At 42.8% G+C, this 20,945-nt stretch overlaps 1 protein-coding gene across 2 annotated transcripts in view; it reads left to right on the forward strand.

The window, feature by feature from the left end:
• The first annotated feature begins 319 nt into the window (after nucleotides 1-319).
• LOC119656681 (solute carrier family 41 member 1) overlaps nucleotides 320-20,945 on the forward strand; it is a 193,580-nt gene continuing 172,954 nt past the window's right edge. Inside the window, exon 1 of one of the 2 annotated variants that reach the window (XM_038063165.1) lies at nucleotides 320-417. Coding sequence is in view for 1 of the 2 variants with exons in the window: in XM_038063166.1 (XP_037919094.1) it covers nucleotides 20,023-20,053 (31 nt within the window). In the remaining variant the exon portion in view is untranslated. Of the gene's footprint in view, nucleotides 418-19,920; nucleotides 20,054-20,945 lie in introns of those variants that run through there. The other variant, XM_038063166.1, reaches the window with a different exon arrangement.

The raw sequence follows: 20,945 nt of genomic DNA on the forward strand, positions 1-20,945 counted from the left end.
CTTGGGAGGAGGGTATACATCACGAAATGAACACTTTTCTCCCATATAACTCCCAGTAAAAAAGGTGGTTGCCTACTTTCATTTCGGCTTTAAATAACTTTCCTTACAGAGCCGGATCCATTACAGTTTGAATTACTCTGTTCTTACTAACCGCAAGTCAAGACACCATGCTGGGGGTGGTACCACCCCGTGCTCTACATTTTTTGCCTGATGGCTCCAAAATTTCCCCGTACATGATTGGAACTTTCAATTCAAACCGCAGCTTTTGCTCCCCCTGAAAGCAACCCATGAGGGTTGCTCTGACGTTGTCTGCGACAAGGATCGACCAACAAGTTCAGTTCAAATTTGGAGTCGATGAAGCCTGAAAACGTGGTTCTCGCGCTGTTACAGCGACGGCTCATCTTTCCTGGAAGAAATGTGAGTTCAGTTATTTAGTTTCCTTGGAGTCGATTTTCTTGGTTTGTTTATTTTAAAGCAATTCATCTGGTGAGTGTGATTAGTGTGACTATCCCGAATTAAGGATTGTTCAAGAATGCGTTATCCTGTGCATGTAGTGTCAAAGGCAAGGCGGCAATTTAATGCAATCAATAAGAAAGTCCTGTTCGCATATTAAGCATGGGATGATAATGTCTGGATGAAAACTGAGTTCCTTTCTGCCTCGTGTCCTTGCATGGAAATCGCGATAAGTGTTTGGAAAGCCTTGAGTTGTGTTGAATGGTATTGGTTTTGGGACCGGTGGTTGCGGAAACTCGTTAACTTTTTACATTTGTCACATTCTTTTTCGTCCGGTCGGTGCTCCGTTAGTGCTGGCATGAGTGAGTGGGTCTGTGGGTGGGTGGTACAGGGCAGACGTCATACAGAAAGCCATGTGATGGCCTTGCTCTGCCGTTGCACAAATGCAAGGAATTGAGTGGAAAATTCGATGCACATGCGTGTATACAGCTGATATCGTTTGACAGGTTGATAGCTTCCGTTCGATAGAGGCAAACTCCGGTGTTTCCCAACATAATGCTGTCAGGATCTCGTCCTTGACACTGGCTAGCACGAGGATACCCATTGTTGATGGAGATAATAATGATTGTAGGTGCTTTGTTTACGACCAAGTCCTACGTTGACTGTAGACAGGATTAGAATAGCTGTTTGCACGTATACACTTGCATTTTTTCCCTGCAAGGTGCATTTTCATAACATTAAGCAAGGATTATTAGACACTGAGGTTATTGACGTCAGTGAAGATGCGGAGCATGGGAATTTCATCATGGCATGTAATTTTTACCTTTTTTCGTCTGAAACCTTGAAAAAGTTTTCCACGTGAGTTGAAGGCAAGGTAATCGAATCATTAAAAATTCCTTTGGTGAACATTTACATCGACTTTAATGAATGGTGGTGCCCATTCAGCAGGACAAATTTCCAAGAATTATGGTATCATTATATGAATAACTGAGTAACAAAGGGAAATGAAAAGAAAATGTGCCCGGAAAATTGGAATTCTGAGCTCCGAAATATTTATGATTTACATAGACGATTACATTGAAGTATTTCAAGGACTTCAGCGTTGTTCATTCTAATTGCAGGGTTTGGTGGAAAAAATCTGTTTAAATTGCTCCTTGTCTATTACACGCAATTGACCTAAAAAGGCGATTTTATTCTTTGGCTGGAGAGTGGATGTGAAGAAAGATTTTTTCAAGAAAGACGCCTAGAATTAGATGCGCGGGGAAAAAAGGAGGACAATCAATTCTTTTTGTTTTGACAATAAGCATGTGAGGTGTCGAATGAAAGTAGATGATTATTATCTTTCGAAACTAGTATTAATTTCGACGTTGGTTTAAAGATAAGCGTAGCAAGAGATGGAAGTGTCTAATATTTACGTCTTCGAATATGAGGGAATGTATGCTAAAAAAAATGAGTAACAGTTGATAAAGTTGGTTTCTATATTATGGAATTCGGTTAAGAAAGTCAATAGATGAAAGCTGAATATCAACATCATCAACGGCGCAACAACCGGTATCCGGTCTAGGCCTGCCTTAATAAGGAACTCCAGACATCCCGGTTTTGCGCCGAGGTTCATCAATTCGACATCCCTAAAAGCTGTCTGGCGTCCTAATCTAAGCCATCGCTCCATCTCCAGCAGGGTCTGCCTCTTTTTCTACCATAGATATTGCCCTTATAGACTTTCTGGGCTAGATCATCCTCATCCATACGGATTAAGTGACCCGCCCACCGTAACCTATTGAGCCGGATTTTATCCACAACCGGACGGTCATGATATTGTTCATAGATTTCGTCATTGTGTAGGCTACGGAAACGTCCATCCTCATGTAGGGCGCCAAAAATTCTTCGGAGGATTCTTCTCTTGAACGCGGCCAAGAGTTCGCAATTTTTCTTGCTAAGAACCCAAGTTTCCGAGGAGTACATGAGGACTGGCAAGATCATAGTCTTGTACAGTAAGAGCTTTGACCCTATGGTGAGACGTTTCGAGCGGAACAGTCTTTGTAAGCTGAAATAGGCTCTGTTGGCTGACAACAACCGTGCGCGGATTTCATCATCGTAGTTGTTATCGGTTGTGATTTTCGACCCTAGATAGGAGAAATTGTCAACGGTTTCAAAGTTGTACTCTCCTATCCTTATTCTTTTTCGTGTTTGACCGCACTGGTTTGATGTTGTTGGTTGGTTCGTCTTCGGTGCTAACGTTGCCACCATTTATTTTGTCTTGCCTTCATTGATGTGCAGCCGAAGATATCGCGCCGATTACCGCCTGCTCGATCTGGATGAAGGCAGTTTGTACGTCTCGGGTGGCTCTTCCCATGATATCGTCAGCATAGGCCAGTAGTTGGGTGGACATAAAGAGGATCGTATCTCTTGCATTTACCTCAGCATCATGGATCACTTTCTCGAGGGTTCAGGTTAAAGAGGACGCATGATAGGGCCCCTTGTCGTAGACCGTTGTTGATGTCGAATGGTCTTGAGAGTGATCCTGCTGTTTTTATCTGGCCTCGCACATTGGTCAGGGTCAGCCTAGTCAGTCTTATTAATTTCGTCAGGATACCGAATTTTTTCATGGCCGTGTACAGTTTTACCCTGGCTATGCTATCATAGGCGGCTTTAAAGCCGATGAAAAGATGGTGCAACTGATGTTCATATTTAAACAGTTTTTCCATCGCTTGCCGTAGAGGAAAAATCTGGTCTGTTGCTGATTGCCTGGAGTGAAACCTCTTTGGTATGGGCCAATGATGTTCTGGGCGTATGGGGCTATCCGACTTAGCAAGATAGAGGAGAATATCTTATAGATGATACTCAGCAACGTGATACCTCTACAATTACTCAATTATGGGATATCTCCCTTTTTATGTATGAGACAGATAATGTCTCGTTGCCAATCGTTAGGCATTGATTCGCTGTCCCATACCTTGAGCACAAGTTGATGAACCATTTGGTGTAACTGGTCGCTTCCATATTTAATCAATTCAGCTGTAATTTCATGGGTTCCTGGCGACTTATGATTTTTTAGCCGATAAATTGCACGGACTGTTTCTCCTAAACTTGGTGGTGGCAGTATTTGTCCGTCGTCTTCAGTTGGCGGGACCTCCAACTCACCGATGTTCTGGTTGTTCAGTAGCTCATCAAAGTACTCAACCCAATGCTCTAATATGCCCATTCTGTCGGAAACCAGATTTCCCTGTTTGTCTCGGCAGGATGAGCATCGAGGTGTATAAGGCTTCATCCTGTTAACTTGTTGGTAAAACTTCCGCGCCTGGTGCGGTTGCTCCCTGTACTTTTCTAGTTCGCAGACTTGTTGGTTCTCCCAGGCTTCCTTTTTCCGTCTGTGAAGTCGCTTCTCCGCTCGACGGAGTTCGTGATAAGTCTCTGCGCGTGCCCGCGTTCTTTGAGAATGCAACATTACTCGGTATGCGGCATTCTTCCGTTCCGTTGCTAGCTTACATTCATCGTCAAACCAGCCGTTCCGACTCCTTTTGCGGCTGGGGCCAAGTATATTTGTGGCCGTATCCATGATAACGTTCTTCAGGTGGTTGTGAAGATCATTAGTTGATGCTTCATCTCCAGGTCCTCTGTTGACTGCGGTTATTGCGGCATCCATTTCTCTCTTATAGGTGTCGCGGAGGGTTGTGTTGTGGATGGCTTCAGTGTTCACTCTCACCTGATTGTCAGAGGGGATTCTAGGTGGTATTGTTATTCGAGTTCGGAGCACCATGCCAACGAGATAGTGATCCGAGTCTATATTGGCTCCCCTATATGTTCTGACATTCACCCAGGCTGAGAGGTGGCGGCGTTCGATCAACACGTGGTCAATTTGGTTGAAAGTGGTCCCGTCTGGAGAGGCCCACGTATGTTTGTGGACCGCTTTCCGCGCAAACCAGGTACTTCCAACAAACATTTCGTGCGATATTGCTAATTGAATAATCCGCAGTCCGTTGTCATTGGTATCCATGGTAGCCGACGTATCGCCTGAATGCGGGCTCCGTCCCTATTTGACTATTAATGATTTTGATATCATACTTGGGACAGGGTTCGAGGGTCCGCTCAACTGCCTCGTAGAAGGTATCCTTCTCCCACTCTGCAGTCTGCTCTGTAGGGGCGTGAACGTTTGTGAGGCTTACATTTCTAAACTTGCCTCGCAAACGCAGAGTGCCTTTCGCTTATATTTTCAAAGCCGATAACAGCAGGTTTCATTTTTTGACTGACTAAGAAACCTACTCCGAGCACATGGTCTACTGGATGGCCGCTATAATATATCATGTAGCGGCTCTTCTCCAGAAAACCAGTCCCTGTCCATTGCAACGCTGTTACATCAGCCACTAAGCAACAAACGGTCGTCTTGTTCGTCTTAATACGTGTCCTTTATTCATCTTGCTTCAGTGACCGGGTCAATTTTAGTAACAACCTCCTGATTTCATTCCCTGGGTTTGAATCCTAGTTGCTTGCTCCGTTACCGTAGACTTACCACATGCATAACATCAAATGCGATCATAAAGAATCTGAAATAACAGTGGAATTATAGGAAAGAAGACACAGTGGAATTAAGACACGGTATTGGTGTCCTGTGCCCCAGAAAGAAATGAATAGGAAACATAAGCTCTCCGATCAATCAATACAATCATTAGCCGGTTAGTTATATATGGTTGCCATTTACCGCTTGGTGGGGTATAGCACGTCAACGACTCCTACGCACTATCGTCACTTACCTGAAATGCTCCACCACGACTTTCTGAGACGCTTTTACTCCTTCTCTGCTATTCTGTGCGAAGTGCCCTTGGGGCGACTCACCCATCGGTCATTTTGGGAGAAGCAATAACAAATTCTTTTTTGTCACTTTTGGTGTGTGTTGGTTACTGTGGCGCACACTATGCTGAACTTCCCGCGATTCTGCACAACGCGTCACACCCGCCATCACCCACAGCGGTCAATAGACCTCCTTGCCTTCATCAGTTCAATTCCACAATTTCGCAGTTAGCCAGATCTTGCCTTCGGGACGTGACCGAGAACCTGCATAGCACTCGCAAAAAATATTTTTGATGGCGGCCGAATGTTCATCGGTGTTCTCAAGGGGGTAGCTCAATTTTTCCAAGACCGTTCTTCCCATCACATGTCCGAGCAAGGTGTTGTCAGAGTCCACTTTGGCATTCAGATCATCCAGCATCATCAAAATGTCACCTTTAGGAAGCCTTCTCTGAATTGTGTGTAAATGCTAATAGAAAGCATTATTCTCCACTATATTGGAAGTCTCCATTGGTGTATAACACTGCACGTTTGGCGTCCTCTTCCATAATACAAAAAGAACGACTGATAATTTCTAATCCAGGGTAGAGGCAATTCACTAGGCCAACGCCTCACCTCTGCCTCAGAAACCGCGTGACCGAAAATGACATAATAATAATAATAATCGTTGGCGCAACAATCCATATTGGATCAGGGCCTTGAAGTGTGTTAGAGCACTTCATTCAAGACCGTAACGGTACACCACAGTAGACTGTAGGAGGCAATGTGGTCAGCATTGCGCTCGCCCGAGATTATTACCCTGATTTGACTCAGGTACTCATTCACAGCTGAGTCGACTGGTATCCGACGTCAAATCACGATGCAAATTCCACTGCCACCAGTGAGATTTGAACCGCGACCTTCCGTATGACAGCCTAGTGCTCTAACCACTGAGCTATCCGGACACACCGAAAATGACATACAGGTTGTAATCGCTCCTTTATAAATAATCACACACATGACATGGGTGCGAATTATAGACAAAAAAACCGCCAGGACCCTCATCTGTCCCATATCAGAGCTTCACTAAATATCCAGGAATGCCAATGTCAGTTAATGTGCCTTCAATTCAGCCCCATTTGGCGGAATTAAAGATGTTAGCGAAAAGGTCAGGACTAATTTTTATTTCTAGCTTTAAAGCTCTGTTAGGAATGCCATCCAAACCTGGGACCTTATTGACAACGATCCTACCACATATTTCCGTAGCTCTTTATCGGTAACTGGAGGTATCACGGACTCTTTGACGTGGACCACCGTTTGCCTTCCGCTGCTTTCGCGGTGAGCAAATAGAGTAGTAATAAATTTATATAGGAGACACGGACAGGTTACCTGGGGTGATCTTTGCAGCCTTTTCATTATCACCTTGTAAGCTCCACCCACAAGGTTTATAATGGGCGTACCACTCTGAGCTCAAGCGCCCTAAAGAACGTGTCCCCCTCGGAAGCTTTCGTCGTCCAACCCGAGAACCAATCCGGCAGTCTGTGAGAGCTCATTTTGGAGCTCGATTCATCCATGATTTTCATGCAGAATGCCTGGTGGTCACTATAAAGCGGTACTCACGTATGTCAGGTCCACTATAGACCCCAGGCCTCCTCCTCTGAAAGTGCATAAAGTCCCAACATTCGTGAGTGCCACAACTAACTCCGCGAGAACTTCGCGTAGAACACGTCCTCTCACATTTGTTGTTCGGCTACCCCATTCAAGAACCCGCACATTAAAGTCACCTGCTATAATTATCCGCCAAAGTTTTCTTGCATCCAAAACCAAAGCGCTTAGCATTTACCTATACTCGTCAAATATAGCGTTGGGTGGAGCATATCCGCTATATACGTGAACTCCTTTAACCTTTGTTCTGATGTTTCATTATTTCCTGGTAGGCGTGTTCTCCGCAAGTCCACAGCGCTGCTTGGCCCGTTTGATCGTTGATCCAAATGACGTGACTGTGATTTCGATATGGTTCACTAATTATGGTTACATCGATATTTTTCTCGAGGATGGTTTCCGAGAGTAGATCCTACGCTGCTTGGCAGTGGCAATCCGCCAATATCAAACCTGGTCGAAAGTGTATATCATCAAAACCAAGCATTCCATTTCGAATAAGAAGAGCGCCTAAAATTGGCCTGCCAAGCAGGTGAGAGTGAAAACTGAAGCCATCCATCGACGATGAATGTAAGCTAGCAACTGAACAAAAGAGTACTGTATACCAGGCAATGCTGCGCTCTCAAAGAACGTGGGTGCACATAGCCACGTATTATAAGCTTCGTCGAGCGGAGAAGCGACTTCACAGATAAAAAAAGGAAGCTTGGGGAAACAACAGGTCTATGAACTCGAGAAGTACAGGGAGCAACCGTATGGGCGGGCATATTGGAGCGATGAGTTGAATGTTTTGATGAACTGCTCAATAGCCACGATATCAGCAAGTTGGAGGTTAACTGGAAACTGTACATGGCTATGAGAGAATTCGGTATGCCAATTAAATTGATAAGACTGACTAGGCTGAACCTCACCAATGTGCGAGACCAGATAAAAGCAACAGGTCACTCTCGATCTAAGAGAAGGGGTGTTCTATCATGCATCCTTTTAACCTGGAACTGGAAAAAGTGATTCGTGATGCTGATGTTATTGCGAGAGGCACCAAGCTCTTCAAATCCACCCAACTACCGGCCTTATGCTGACGATATTGACATTATGGAAAGAACAACCCTAAATGTACAATGTACCTTCTTTCTTGTCGAGCAGGTTATGCAAGATTTCGGACTCCACGACGTCAGCACCAAAAACCAAAGGAGGAGCAGCAGCAATGGTTCAAATGAGAATAATAAAGACAGGAGACTACACCTTGCCCGGCATCAGGTCGTCAAATCGTTCGACTTCTTTAATGGCATCGCGGAAACCCTGAAATGGTGATGCCAGCACCGTATTGAGTGTGTGGGTTACCAAAATAGAGAAGTTTTTAGCCATTTTTACCGCGTTCGCCGTAAATGTCGCAACTTTTGGCACCAGACCATCAGGTAACTTCCTCAAATTCATAGTCTTTTCTGATTAAAACTGCAGTACCGGCAGCTGGTATCGTTCCGGATAATGTTATAACCGGTAAAATTTGCGTTATGCCTGCTTTTTAATCGTGTCTCTGAAACACAGTAGTGCGCTTTCAGAGAATCTACCAACTCTTGTGTGGTGGCACGTTGGGCGTGTGAGACCAAGGACGCGGAGTTAAATGTGACAATTTTTAACTCCATAGGCTCATTATTAGTTAGATAGCGGTTAATCGTCTCTGTTCATTGGTTTGGGTCGAAGCGAGCGTTTCAACCAAGTTTCTGGAGGCCAACTTTTTGCCTTCAGGAGCTTGAGGGCTGCAGTTCTAGGAAGAGTATTCCTGGCTGCTTGAGCTTAATATACGTCTGGTTGGGTCAAGCTTTGTAACATCGGAGTCGCTGCCTGTTTGGCTCTCATAGCCCCAACATTTTTTTTGCCCTGCCAGCTTCCTTTCTGGCAACCATGTCCTTGTATGCCGGGTATCCGCGGTAGTTGGCGGGATGTCCGGTCTGTCCGCAATTGCAGCAAGTTGGTGTGTTTGCCATGGGTCTTAGGCATTCGCCTTGCACATGAGCTTTAGTGCATCGCACGCACCTGTGCAGGATGGAGCAATTGAGGCGATGTACCCGAAGTTTTGGCAGTTGTGGCACTGCACTTCTTGGATGGGCTTGATTTTCTGAAACGAAATTTTTTGGTGGAATATATACTTCACATTAAATGCTTCATTGAGCTCTTCAGAGGGCTCGAAGGTAGCCATGAACAGCCCCGATTGCGACTTCAACGGAAGCGTTGGGTCCTGGCTATGCAGAAGCTTATCGGCTCGCGTGACCAGATTGGAATCGGCATTCTTCCTTCGAAAGATGCCAAGCGCTCCTCCAACTGCTTTATGATGCCCTGCTGGCAATCCATTTGCTGGGCCATGACGGTCTTCTTTTGCTTTAATTCCTTGATCTTTTGGAGGAGGGTCGCATTTACGACTTTCAGTTCTGAAGAGCTTCCTTCCTCTTCTGATGATAATTGCTCCGGGAATATCATTTTGCACCTCTTGGCGGATATCCTGTCCCTAACCCCGTACCCGGTATTGCATGCAGCTCTGAAATGTAAAGAAAATTTTTTACTTGGGGGGACGTGGGAGAGGCGGAAATTCATTGTCACTCTGTGTAAGTGACTTATTTTACAGTAGGGATAGAATCGTCGCGGATTGTGAGTGATAAAGATCTAATGTCACTCCACATTTTCGACGTCATTCTCATGTTTCCATGGAAGACAATGGTCTCGCATTTGTTCGGGATTTAAATAGAGTTTTAAAAGGGTCAAATAATGGTAAAGCTCGTCTAAATAAGAATTCAGACGAGCTTCACCGTGGGAGATTTTGGTAGCGGGATAAAGGATTAGGTCATCCGCGTATTGAAGGATTCGGATAGAACACGGGTGAGGAGTTGGTTTGGGGATGTCTGCGGTGAACAGGGAGAAAAGGGTTGCAGAAAGGACTGAACTCTAAGTATAAGACGGGGGAAGATGCTGCTGGATGTTGACTAAGGCATTCCGCCCATCTAGAAAGCTAAGAATTAGCTTACAGACGTGCGGATGGAAATTGACGATTTCGGAAATACATTGCTCGCCTATGGGAGATTTAATGACCCGCTCGAAAATTTTGGTGGAGAAAGATAGGGTAGAGATAGGTTTAAGGTTCTTTTTTGGGATGGGTACAATGCGAGCACTTTTCCAATCGGTGGGAAAGTGGGCGTTGAGGAGGCAGTGATTAATGATAGAGGAAAATATAGTGGAAATGTTGGGAGCGCACTTTTTCAAAACTGCAATGGATTTTGTCGAGACCCACTGATTTTTTGTTCTTGGAGGTTGCAATTACAGCTTCCACTGAACTTGGGCTGGCAAAGTGGATGGGAGAAGCATCATCATGTTCATCGGGATGGATAAGGGGTTGAGAGAAAATGTTTGGGTTGTTACTGGGGCGGTAAAAAGTTGGTGAGGATTGGAGTCGTTCTATGTATACGAATGTGGAGGGAGCAATGGTACGCTTGAAGGAAGTGATTGGCTAGGATGTTCACCTTTTCGGGAGTTGAAATATTTTACGGAAGGATAGTGGTTTGTTGGGTGGATTTGCCTAGACGAAGGCAAGTTTTTCTGAGTTCCCTGAAGGTATCAGGGTTAAGTTCTATGTTGGAAAGGCGTTTGTGGAGGTGGTTGGTGTAAAGGGTTAAAATTCTATCGCGGATTGACCTGTCTAGGGAAAGGATTTCGTCACGTAGAGGAGAGGATTGTGGAGAGTATTCATTTCTAAATAGCCTCCGCCTTAGGTTACGTCTGTATTTGATATCCTAAAGGGAATCATTTGGGAGAGAAATAAGGTTGCGGTAGTTAATGGAACGAGAAGGTATCAGTTCATCACATACTTGCTGAATTATCTCAGTGTTTTGACGAACTGTTCTATCTATAATATCGTTGAAAACTGTTTCGTTGGAAGGGAGGAGGAGAGGTTCAAGTTTGGATTTAAGGGTACGGTTAATGAGTTTCCAGTTCGCCTTCTGGAAGTCAGGGACTAGAGTTGGAGAGGGCGGGTGGCGCTGTCGGGGAGTGAAAGGCTATGGCATCGTGGTTACTGATACCGAGGACTGTTTCTAAGAAGGGATAAGTATTGGGATTGAGTTTGAGGGTTAGAGTGCTGCTGATTAGGAAGTGGCCAAGGTAGGAATGGTAATAATTTTTACTAAATGAGGAGAGGGCACGGCTGAAGTGGGAGAGGTTGATATTGGGATTAGAGGTGGTTAGGAAATGGTGGAGAGTTTCCCCGTGATTGTTCGACCGTACATCGAACCATGATGGGCGCCTGGCGTTGAGGTCTGCAACTATAATTATGAACCAGGATTTGCCTGCTCTTGGTTGAGCGACACAGTAGTATAGGATAAAACGGATGTCATGGGTATCAAAAGATTGATCGGGACAGTAGACAGCAGTAACGAGGACCAAGGAAGATTAGGTTTTCTAAGGAAATAAGGGTAACCTCAAGAGATTTGAAGCTATTGGGTGGAGATATGATGAAATGAATTTGCTTCTACTGATTTTATGGAATTTGTTATGTGGTCTTTGAGGTAGCGCTTGTCTTTTTTTTAATTTCGTGTGACTTCCAATCGTGAAGTAGTTTTCACTATTGGTATGCCGCTGCCCATGAGAGGCATACCATTTATAACCGAAGATCATATAGCTTTGACTTGTTTTAAATTAAAAACTTCACCAATGGATTCACCATGGATTTATACATTTTTGTCAACCTTTATCTCTCTTTTGGATTATTTCATTCAAATTATCTCAATAAATGAATGATTTCTAAAGACAATGTGCCATTGACCAGCAACCATTTCATTCTGTTTCTACCTTCTATTGAATTGGGAACCTTATCAAATACATTTTTTAATTTCTCATTTCTGATTACTGCAATCTAATCAGAAAGAACGGTGCCTTATGCCACTTCCGAATCATGTAGATCACTTTTGGGCTTAGAAACGCCAACAATTCAAGTACGAGTGATCACCGTGTCCCGGTGCTGAAATGATAAATTAAATAATGTAAATCTTCTCATGGTTACATAAACTAAAAGTGTCTTCTTGCAATTGTTGGGCCCCAGATTTTCAGTACTTGGTTGTTCTGCCGCAAGTAAGAGTGTGCCTCCTCCGGCTCCAAGTTTTTTGAGGACTGCAATTGGCTGCATACCTGATAAGCGGGGATTGCAGGTGATAATCGCGACTGTTCAATAATCAGAAAGTATCATTAATGCAATATGAATAGATAATTCACCCAAAAGGGGCAAATTGAATTCCGATATATCATTTCGTTTCAAATTGAACGGAGCGCGTCCCCAACTGATAAACGAGTTAATAATACTTTTCAATTGCCATGCGGTATAGTTGGCGAATTGTATTTGCACAAGTGCAGTTAGTGGTGAAAGATAAGAACAAAAAGTGAATTAATAGAATTAAATTGTATCGATTGCGAATGTGTTGTGCACTTTACCGAATATCTTTGTGGCTCAATCGAGTGTTGATATTTAAGTACTTTTTATGGTACTTCACGCCACGTGGTTGCGTTGACTCGTACATCACATTGCAAATATAAGTAATTGATTCGATTCAGTCACGATTGACTTGAAGTAAACCAAGTGCGGCTTTAGGTACCCTCTGAATTTTCAGAGGCAATGGAAAACATTATTTTGCGAAGAAAAGATACTTTCAGACTTCGGCAACTTAGCCCTCGAAAATGTTATCAACACACGTTTCGGAAATTCTAATGATAATTTCTGAAAAGAATACGAAGTGTGAAATTCGCGTTCGATCCACTTCACACAACGCATTGCAATAGATTGAGCGAAGTCAATGTCGGCCTCTCCACTAGTGGATGATAACAAACTTTGACGATTTCTTACTACAATTTGTTGTTATATTTGTCTGTGTGTTGATATGGATAGTGTTACTCAATCTTCGGCAAAATCAAAATTGGCACATTTCATATTAAACTGAGGAAAATTTATGTTGTTCACAGAGGGTGTACGCGTACATTGGGAGCTTGCGACTAACAAGGGCTTTTGTTTGCAAAACAAAACCTTATTAAAATCGGTTTAATGTCTGTCTGTCTGTCTGTGTTTTTTTCCCGATGGACGGTGCAAAGCTTCAAAAGCTACCGCAGACTCCTGCCACACGGTTATGTGGGACTCTTACCCACTAAAACCACCTCCTTCTCCTTCCACTCTCCCCGTGGGACTCCCATTCGGTATTACGTCGCGGGGCTGGATCAGAATTTATTCTGCGCTAATGTTAATATTCGTGTTTCTCTCGTGTTAATTCTTTCGGATGACTTCTTCCTGTCTAAGCTTCTTTCCGATGGCTGCAATCACCTTTTCCACTTTGGTCCATATCCCCTTTGCTTTCACCACAAGCTCCATTATATTTTCGGGTGTAAAGTGCTCCCCGGTTGTAGTTTCTAATGTAGCCCTTTGGGCTTCGAATTTGGGGCAATGAAAAAAGACGTATTGTGCGTCCTCTGCAATATTTGAGCACTTTGGGCAATATGGCGAATCATCACGCTCAAATCGATACAGATATGCTCGATAGCTTTCGTGTCCGCTCAAGAATTGAGTTAGGTCGAAACCTACTTCGCAGTGGGGTCGCCTGATCTATTTCCGGATATCCCATATGATCTTGTGAGTCCAGCGGCCTTTTTCTGATTCGTCCCACTTCTCTTGCCATTCCGCGACAGTTTCAGTTCGTGCGAACTGTTGCCGACGGACAGGAAATTCTCCGGTGAGATACGTTCGGTCGTAAAGTCGTTGTATTTCTTTCGCCAGAATCTCAATCGGGACCATTCCTGCTATCACGCAAGCTGCTTCATTGGATATTGTTCTGTAAGCGCAACACGTTCGGAGTGCACTTATGCGGTACGCAGCTCCAATCTTTCTCTTATTTGCTATATTTTTCAGTGCATCTGCCCATACTGGGGCTGCAAACAGTAGGATCGAATTGACCATCATCGAAATAAGGAGTCGACGGCTCGGCCTTGGGCCACCTATATTTGGTAGCATTCTTCCAACCAGCTCTCCGATGTTATATGCCTTGGTTACTGTTCCAACTTTGATGTTCATGGAAGTGCACTTTCTGCACTTAGTAATAAGTACTACTTCACTACTCAGTACTCATAGACTGCTTCATTTGCATAAAGCTCGACTTCTTCGAGAAGGCGTGCAACAACCGTCACACCAATATCGTCCGCGAAATCAATGGAGGCCACACCAGTAGGAACCGCTCTGGCTTCTCTTCAGTGTCGAATAAATCTTTCGCCGTCTGTCAAGCTGTCTGTCTGTCTGTCCGTCACACGAATTTTTCTCGTAGACTGTAGCAGCGATTGACACCAAATTTGGTAGAAAGCTGGGAACTGTGAACGCTCACGCATACAGTGAGTTACATCCTGTTACGTTGAATTTAAGGGGAGGTCCCCATTCATCCAAAAGAGGGATGACATTTTTTTTTCACGAAGTATAGTCATGTGGGGTATTGAATGAAAGGTCTCCGTTAGTTTTGACATTTGTTGGAAAGGCGGGGAGTTCGGAGGGTCGAAAGTGATCATTCATTTAACGGAGTCATTCTCAAAAACTGCCAAACCGAAAAATCTGAGAAAAATTATGAGGCTGCCACTATATGGTGGCTAGGCTTCGAAACACCTTTCATACAGATATCTCTTCAAATAAAGTTAATAATTGGCTGCTTAATCCCCCTTAAGTTCATCTTATCACCACGAAATTTTGCAGCAATGTAGGCTATAATATATGGTGGAAATCGCACTATTAGTAACAAAGTTATAATATATTAAAGTTGCCACTTCTTTGGAAATTCAAGATTTTGAATGTCAATATCACCAGAAAGTGAATATTCTCACATAATATATGCGTATATTACGTGTTGCATACTAATGGGACATACACAAAACCTTTCATACCTAAAGCGTCCAGCTTCCGGTTTCCCAACTTGTTTTATTATTACTTATTTATCAGAGATGTTAATATTTTCAACGAAGGTGGGACTTAACAGTTTACAGCACTTTAAAGGGGGTGCTCAACACATCAATTATTTTATATTTTGCTTAGGAGGAAGTCGTAAGTCCGATAGTAGACCGAATCAATTGCAAACAGTTTACTTCCATGGTTGTGGTCCATGGACCCCACGGTCTTCGGCAAGCACCCAAGTTTCAAAATTAGACTCGCGGTTTCATCCAGGCAAAGGCCACACCAAACACTGCCTCACTTCTGCTCTGGGAGCGGTGTGACGGAAGTGGCTGTAAGGTGGTCTTTGTTCCCTTATTTAAATTCAAAAACATGACATATGTATAAATTATATAAATTATATTGTGTTCCGGATAGCTGAGTGGTTAGAGCGCAAGGCTGTCGTACGGAAGGCCGCGGTTCAAATCTCACTGGTGGCAGTGGGATTTGTATCGTGACTTGACGTCGGATACCAGTCGACTCAGCTGTGAATGAGTACCTGAGTTAAATCAGGGTAATAATCTCGGGCGAGCGCAATGCTGATCACATTGCCTCCTAGTGTACCGTTACGGTCTTGAATGAAGTGCTCTAACACACTTCAAGGCCCTGATCCAACATGGATTGTTGCGCCAACGATTATTATTATTATATTCAGGACAAAACTGCCTAAAAAAAATTCAGGCCTAAAACCGGCCGTATTTGTGGGTGTTTGCTGGATATGTACGAAAAAAATTAGCCGTACAAGAGTTAGTTTTTTTTTACCAAAAATTTGATAGGCTTGACAACCCACCTACGCCTTAGTTTTCCAGTAGGCCTTCTCACTGTCCGGATGTTGCTCCCCGACAACAATCCATTTCAAGGTAACATTTTTTGCGCAATAGGTCATGTAGACTTTCATATAGCCAGCTGTCGGTATAATATTCACATGCACCCTACACCACTTTCGAGCCCAAAGCCAGCCCAAAAGTTATCCCGAAACCAACCTAAAGCCAACCCGTTGGCATCGTCAACTGCCACCGCGACTTGAGCTACTAAGAGCGGTAATGTTAAGTGATTTTATGTTACAGCATTACTTTTGTAATGCGATAATGGGGTAATGTTAGGTGATGTTGTAATACAACATTACTTTTGGCTGCGGCAATGTTAGGTGATATTGTAATGTTTGGTGGCGTTGTAATATTTGGATCGCGTTCGGTGATGGTATTGTGATATCACATATTAACACATTACCTAACCATCTCCATTAAAAACGCCTTAGGCTTTCCGTAAAATAAATAGTTCATTCCTCTACAAATGACCCAATTATTTCCTAATTTATTCCAAGGTCAGCCAAAGAATTTGCCTTTTTTACCCAAAATGTGATTTACCTACCGTTGTCTTCAGTTTTGTGGAAAGCAAAGCATAATTAAAATCGGTTCACTTTCTACCTGCCCACCGGTTTATCTGGCTGCACCAAGCAGATTTCTCAGAAGCGGTGATACCTACTAAGACGAAATTTGGTAGAAAGGTTGAAATAGCTTACTAACACGTATGTGGTGAATAGCATCACTCTACTTTGGTTATTTAAGCTGTGGGGAGGGGGTGGGGGGAATCTAATATGGATATTCAAAAGAGGGGATATTGTTATATTTTCCAAATTCATTGGTAACCCCCTAAAGTACATGCTAGATTAAGAGATCTACATTCTATAGTAATCAGTGTTGCCGGAGGCGCAACAATTATGGTACTGAAGACTTGCGGTTTCGTCCAGGGCAAGGGCAACTCATCAGACGCTGCCTCACCTCGGCCCTGGGAGCAGCGTGATCTAAATGGTTACAAGTTGGTATTTGCTCCCATTTATTAATTCAAAAATACGTCATGTGTGTGAATTATAATGAACACAAATCCGCCTATGCCGACCGAGGTTACAATAAAATTTTGTTAAAGAATTGAGGGATTCCTAAGTCCGTCATTCACTTAATGGCGGACCGGACCAGTTGGAAAGCAACATGCTTTCGCGGTTGCGGTCCACGGAACCCTCATTCTTGGGCAAGCACCCCCAGTTGCCTCTGCCCTGGATGAAGCCGCAAGTCTTAAATTTTGCATCTTGGGTGCTTGCCCAAGGATGAGGGTTCCGTGCGCGTGCGAAAGCATGTTGCTCTCCAACTGGTCCGGTCCGCTATTAAGTGGATGGCGGACTTAGGAATCCCTCAATTCTTAATTATATGGTACTGAAGAATGTGATTCGTCATGAAATTGACGATGTCTTTATGCGTCTTTAGCCTTTGTTCATTCACAAGTGGTTTCGGCTCGTAAGCGTGTGATGAAGTTTGACATCCAGAATTTCGATGCATTGGAGCTGCAGGTTGGGATGTTTGTCTGTCTCTGCCACGATTAATAGGACTGAATTTCGAGTAACTTTAACAGGTCCTCTGCTTCTGGTGGCAGTCTGACGCCGTTTCGTTTTATTTCTGAGCCGGTAATGATAAAGGGGTTCCTCTATACTGTAGACCTAGAAGGAATCATTTTGCGGTCAACCTTCAGTGCGGGCCAATATTTATTTTATTCAATTGAAATACTATTTGGTGCAGTAATTCTATCTGGGGCACTATCACCTAATTCTGGATCTACACGCTGGACTATACATAATCAAATTTCATGTTATCCCGCGTAATTTCGTTAATGTTAAACGTGGCCGTCAACTGCGAGAAGCAAAACTTGATGTATTCCTTGCACCGGAAATTTAACAATATGCATGGTCCGCACCTCAATCTGTTCGTCGGACTTTGCTGGAGTATGCTGTGCCTTATTCGTTTTCACCAACTGGGTGCTCTTAGCCTCATCCATTGTCGGCACCTCAATCTGCTCATCGGACTTTGCTGGAGTATGCTATGCCTTACTCGTTTCCACCAACTGCGTGCTCTTAGCCTCATCTATTGTCGGCTTAGGTTTGAAAAAGTAGTCCGTATCCGCATGTTACATTGCCTGGCCATTTCATCCACAAGAGATAAATTTACTCTGGTTCGTCTATATTGAATTTGGGGGAACGACGCTTTCTCCCAAGAATCGGACGCCGCACGGGAGCGAAGGAGAGCGACCATCAAATGACATTCCGTTTCGAGCTCGATGTTTTTAGATGCGTTCAGAAGCCTGCCCCTAAATCTAATGTTAATAGCAATATACCCGAACTGAGTGAAAGTCAAACAACTAATGTAAATTGCAGAAATCTATAAATCTTTCACTATTATCCTTCCGATTACCAAGACCTGACTATGGGGGTTTGACAAATGGGTTTGGGAACATCTTTGGTGCAGTTTGCAATATACCTCGTAATATTTTTATTTCCTAGCTTGGGTAAGCCTTTCCATATTTTCCTATTGTCTTCCTGCACTCGCGTTCTCGTTGAAGAAACATGCCAAATAGAGAATAATAAACCCTGAAGAAGGATTCAATTATCTTCTTAGTTTTGCGATTAGGATAGAAGGCTCAAACGGACTTTGACTGCTCATAAAATAAGCCAACAGCCATCCACCCTTCTCTCCCTGCATTTGTTGTCAAATTAACCGCCACTGCTCCTTCGCTCCTGATATCCCGGCATTTTTTCAGCCTTTTTCCTTCAAGGATGAGGTATACTTACCTCAGTTTTGTTTTTTTTTTCAAATGGGGCTAATACGGGATAGACGATGCCTGCTGTATATTTGGCCCTCACGGTCAGGCTGATCGAATGTTTTTCCACGTATGGCTTCCGGCTATACTCATATCACCTGTAGATTCGTCCATGTAGAAGGTTAAGCCAACAAATAAATTTTTTCTACTAGTGAAATTAATTAGGTATTATTCATTGTCATTATACGATTCATGGAGACTGGGCCTCGCTTGTGCGCCTTTCCCACCTTCGCATTATATTTTCAAAAAGAAATTTTTATGTTATTGTAGGACAGATCATCAAGTGTTTTCTTTAAAGCTGGCTAGATTTTTTTTTTTGACGATATCATCCTTTTTGTCTGTTGGAACATGTTAATTGAAGAGCAAGTGTTGAACCATTTCTTCTTTACGCAAATCCCAGGTATTCTTCAGTTGATAGGTCTGAAGTTCCCTGAATCAACGACAAATCCAATTTTAAATTCGCTATTCTCATCCGCCTTTCCGTTGGGGGATCCAAAATATTTCTCGTAAGCACTAATTTTACTGCCAAGCCGTTTATTCTCCTGGAGTGTAGGGAAGCTGATTTTTCATCAGGATATATTAATGAATGTCCGCTTCGAATTTATTGACATTTAATCAATCGAGGGCTTGTCAGTTCCTTAACATATAACTTCTTTTTTGCTGAACGAGGATACATCTGATGAAGTTCGAGAAAATATCCAACCTCTAAAAAACATCCAATTACGCTCTTATACAAACTAGTTCAGTTTATATAAGAAATCCACCACCATATCTAAAACTCATCAATTAACCTCCTAAATCTGAAAAATTTATTATGGATTTAGGTCTCGATAGACATCCTATCTAAATATTTTCTTAAATAATTTGATAATTTACTATGAAACCTCTCTCAAGTTTTCATTTTTGAAGATAATCCTAAATCACAATATAATCGACTATACTGAAAAGTTTTATGTAAATCGTGCTATTGTTACTAAAGTTATAGCCGGTCATGTTTAGGTTTTCTACGCACAATTGCTGCTACCTTAAACCCAGAATGACAATATTGCCTTCAAATGAATGTTATGGCACACTTTGGTATCCAACATTACTGCCAATTCGGTGCTCTGTGACCATTCAGATATCTGCTTTCGTGTGAGATCTGGACGTGAGCATCCCTCTTGTGAACAACATATGTAGCAACTGAAAGTTTCGATGCACATGAGTAGTAACCGGTTTTCGCGACGGTAAGAAAATACCAGAAAGCTCGAATGCTCTCGAACACAAGAAAGATCGTCCCATATAGCCGGGGAACGACCCATATGAGTTGCTCCATTAACTGATTTACTACTGTGACGAAAGCTGCTTGCTGCCCATGTGCTAGACCTCAACTAATAATTAAGTTAGTTTTTCGCAAAATCTCATTAGAACCCGATGATATATTGTCGAATTTGAAAAAAACATTTTAAGATACACGTAAAATCTAGGAAAACTTCGACAGTTTCAGTGATTATTGAAGCCAGTGAAGATACTGCACTGCAAAAATGGCTAGTAGCGGAGCACGACGAAGAAAACGTAAGCTAAATGTATTTATTTTGTTCTAACACGCTTTCTGGAGTTTTTTTCTAATTTCGCTTTAATTGTTCAGCGCATTTTTCTTAACATTTTTGTGTGTTTTGCATTTATTAAAATGTTTTATTGGTTTGGAATGTTATCGGATAATTCAAATATTTTATAGTTTTAATTACTTTACCTCCATTATTTCGATCTAATGCTATCATGAACACTGCAAACTACACTGAACATATGTACAATACAGTGCGTGGCTTCTTAAATTCTTGCCTTGAAAATACAGGTGGTCTAACGCTCTACACAAATATGAAATAATATTAAAAATTCAAATAACAGACAACCAAATAATAAATATTTGAATGCATAATAATATCAACGCTCTGGCTTCGTAAGTTGTCTTATTTTACCATAATATTTTTCTAATGTGGATATTGTTTGGAAGATAGATAGCCAAATGGAAAAATTTGGTTTTAGTTGATATTGTCATGACCGTAAGAAAAAAAACGGAAGTAAGATCATATTGATAAGTGGATGTCGATGCTTCTGTACTCAGACTGGTTACCTTTATGTAAAAACTAGAGACTTCCAATGCTACTTTTATAAGAAATTTCGAGACTTCCGCATCTAGTTTTCTTATTCCCTCTAAGCATTCGTAAAAAATACGTATACTATTTCTGCGGATTCCTGTCACTAGATTGCGTAGCGTACTATCATCATCATCGTCATCAACGGGGCAACAACCGGTATCCGGTCTAGGCCTGTCTTAATAAGGAACTCCAGACAGCCCGGTTTCGCCCCGAGGTCCACCGATTCGATATTCCTAAAAGCTTTCTCTCGTCTTAATCTAAACCATCGCTCCATCTCGATATTGCCCTTATTGGCTGGATCATCCTTA

This window comes from Hermetia illucens, chromosome 5 (assembly GCF_905115235.1).
Source record: "Hermetia illucens chromosome 5, iHerIll2.2.curated.20191125, whole genome shotgun sequence".
Taxonomy (NCBI): domain Eukaryota; kingdom Metazoa; phylum Arthropoda; class Insecta; order Diptera; family Stratiomyidae; genus Hermetia; species Hermetia illucens.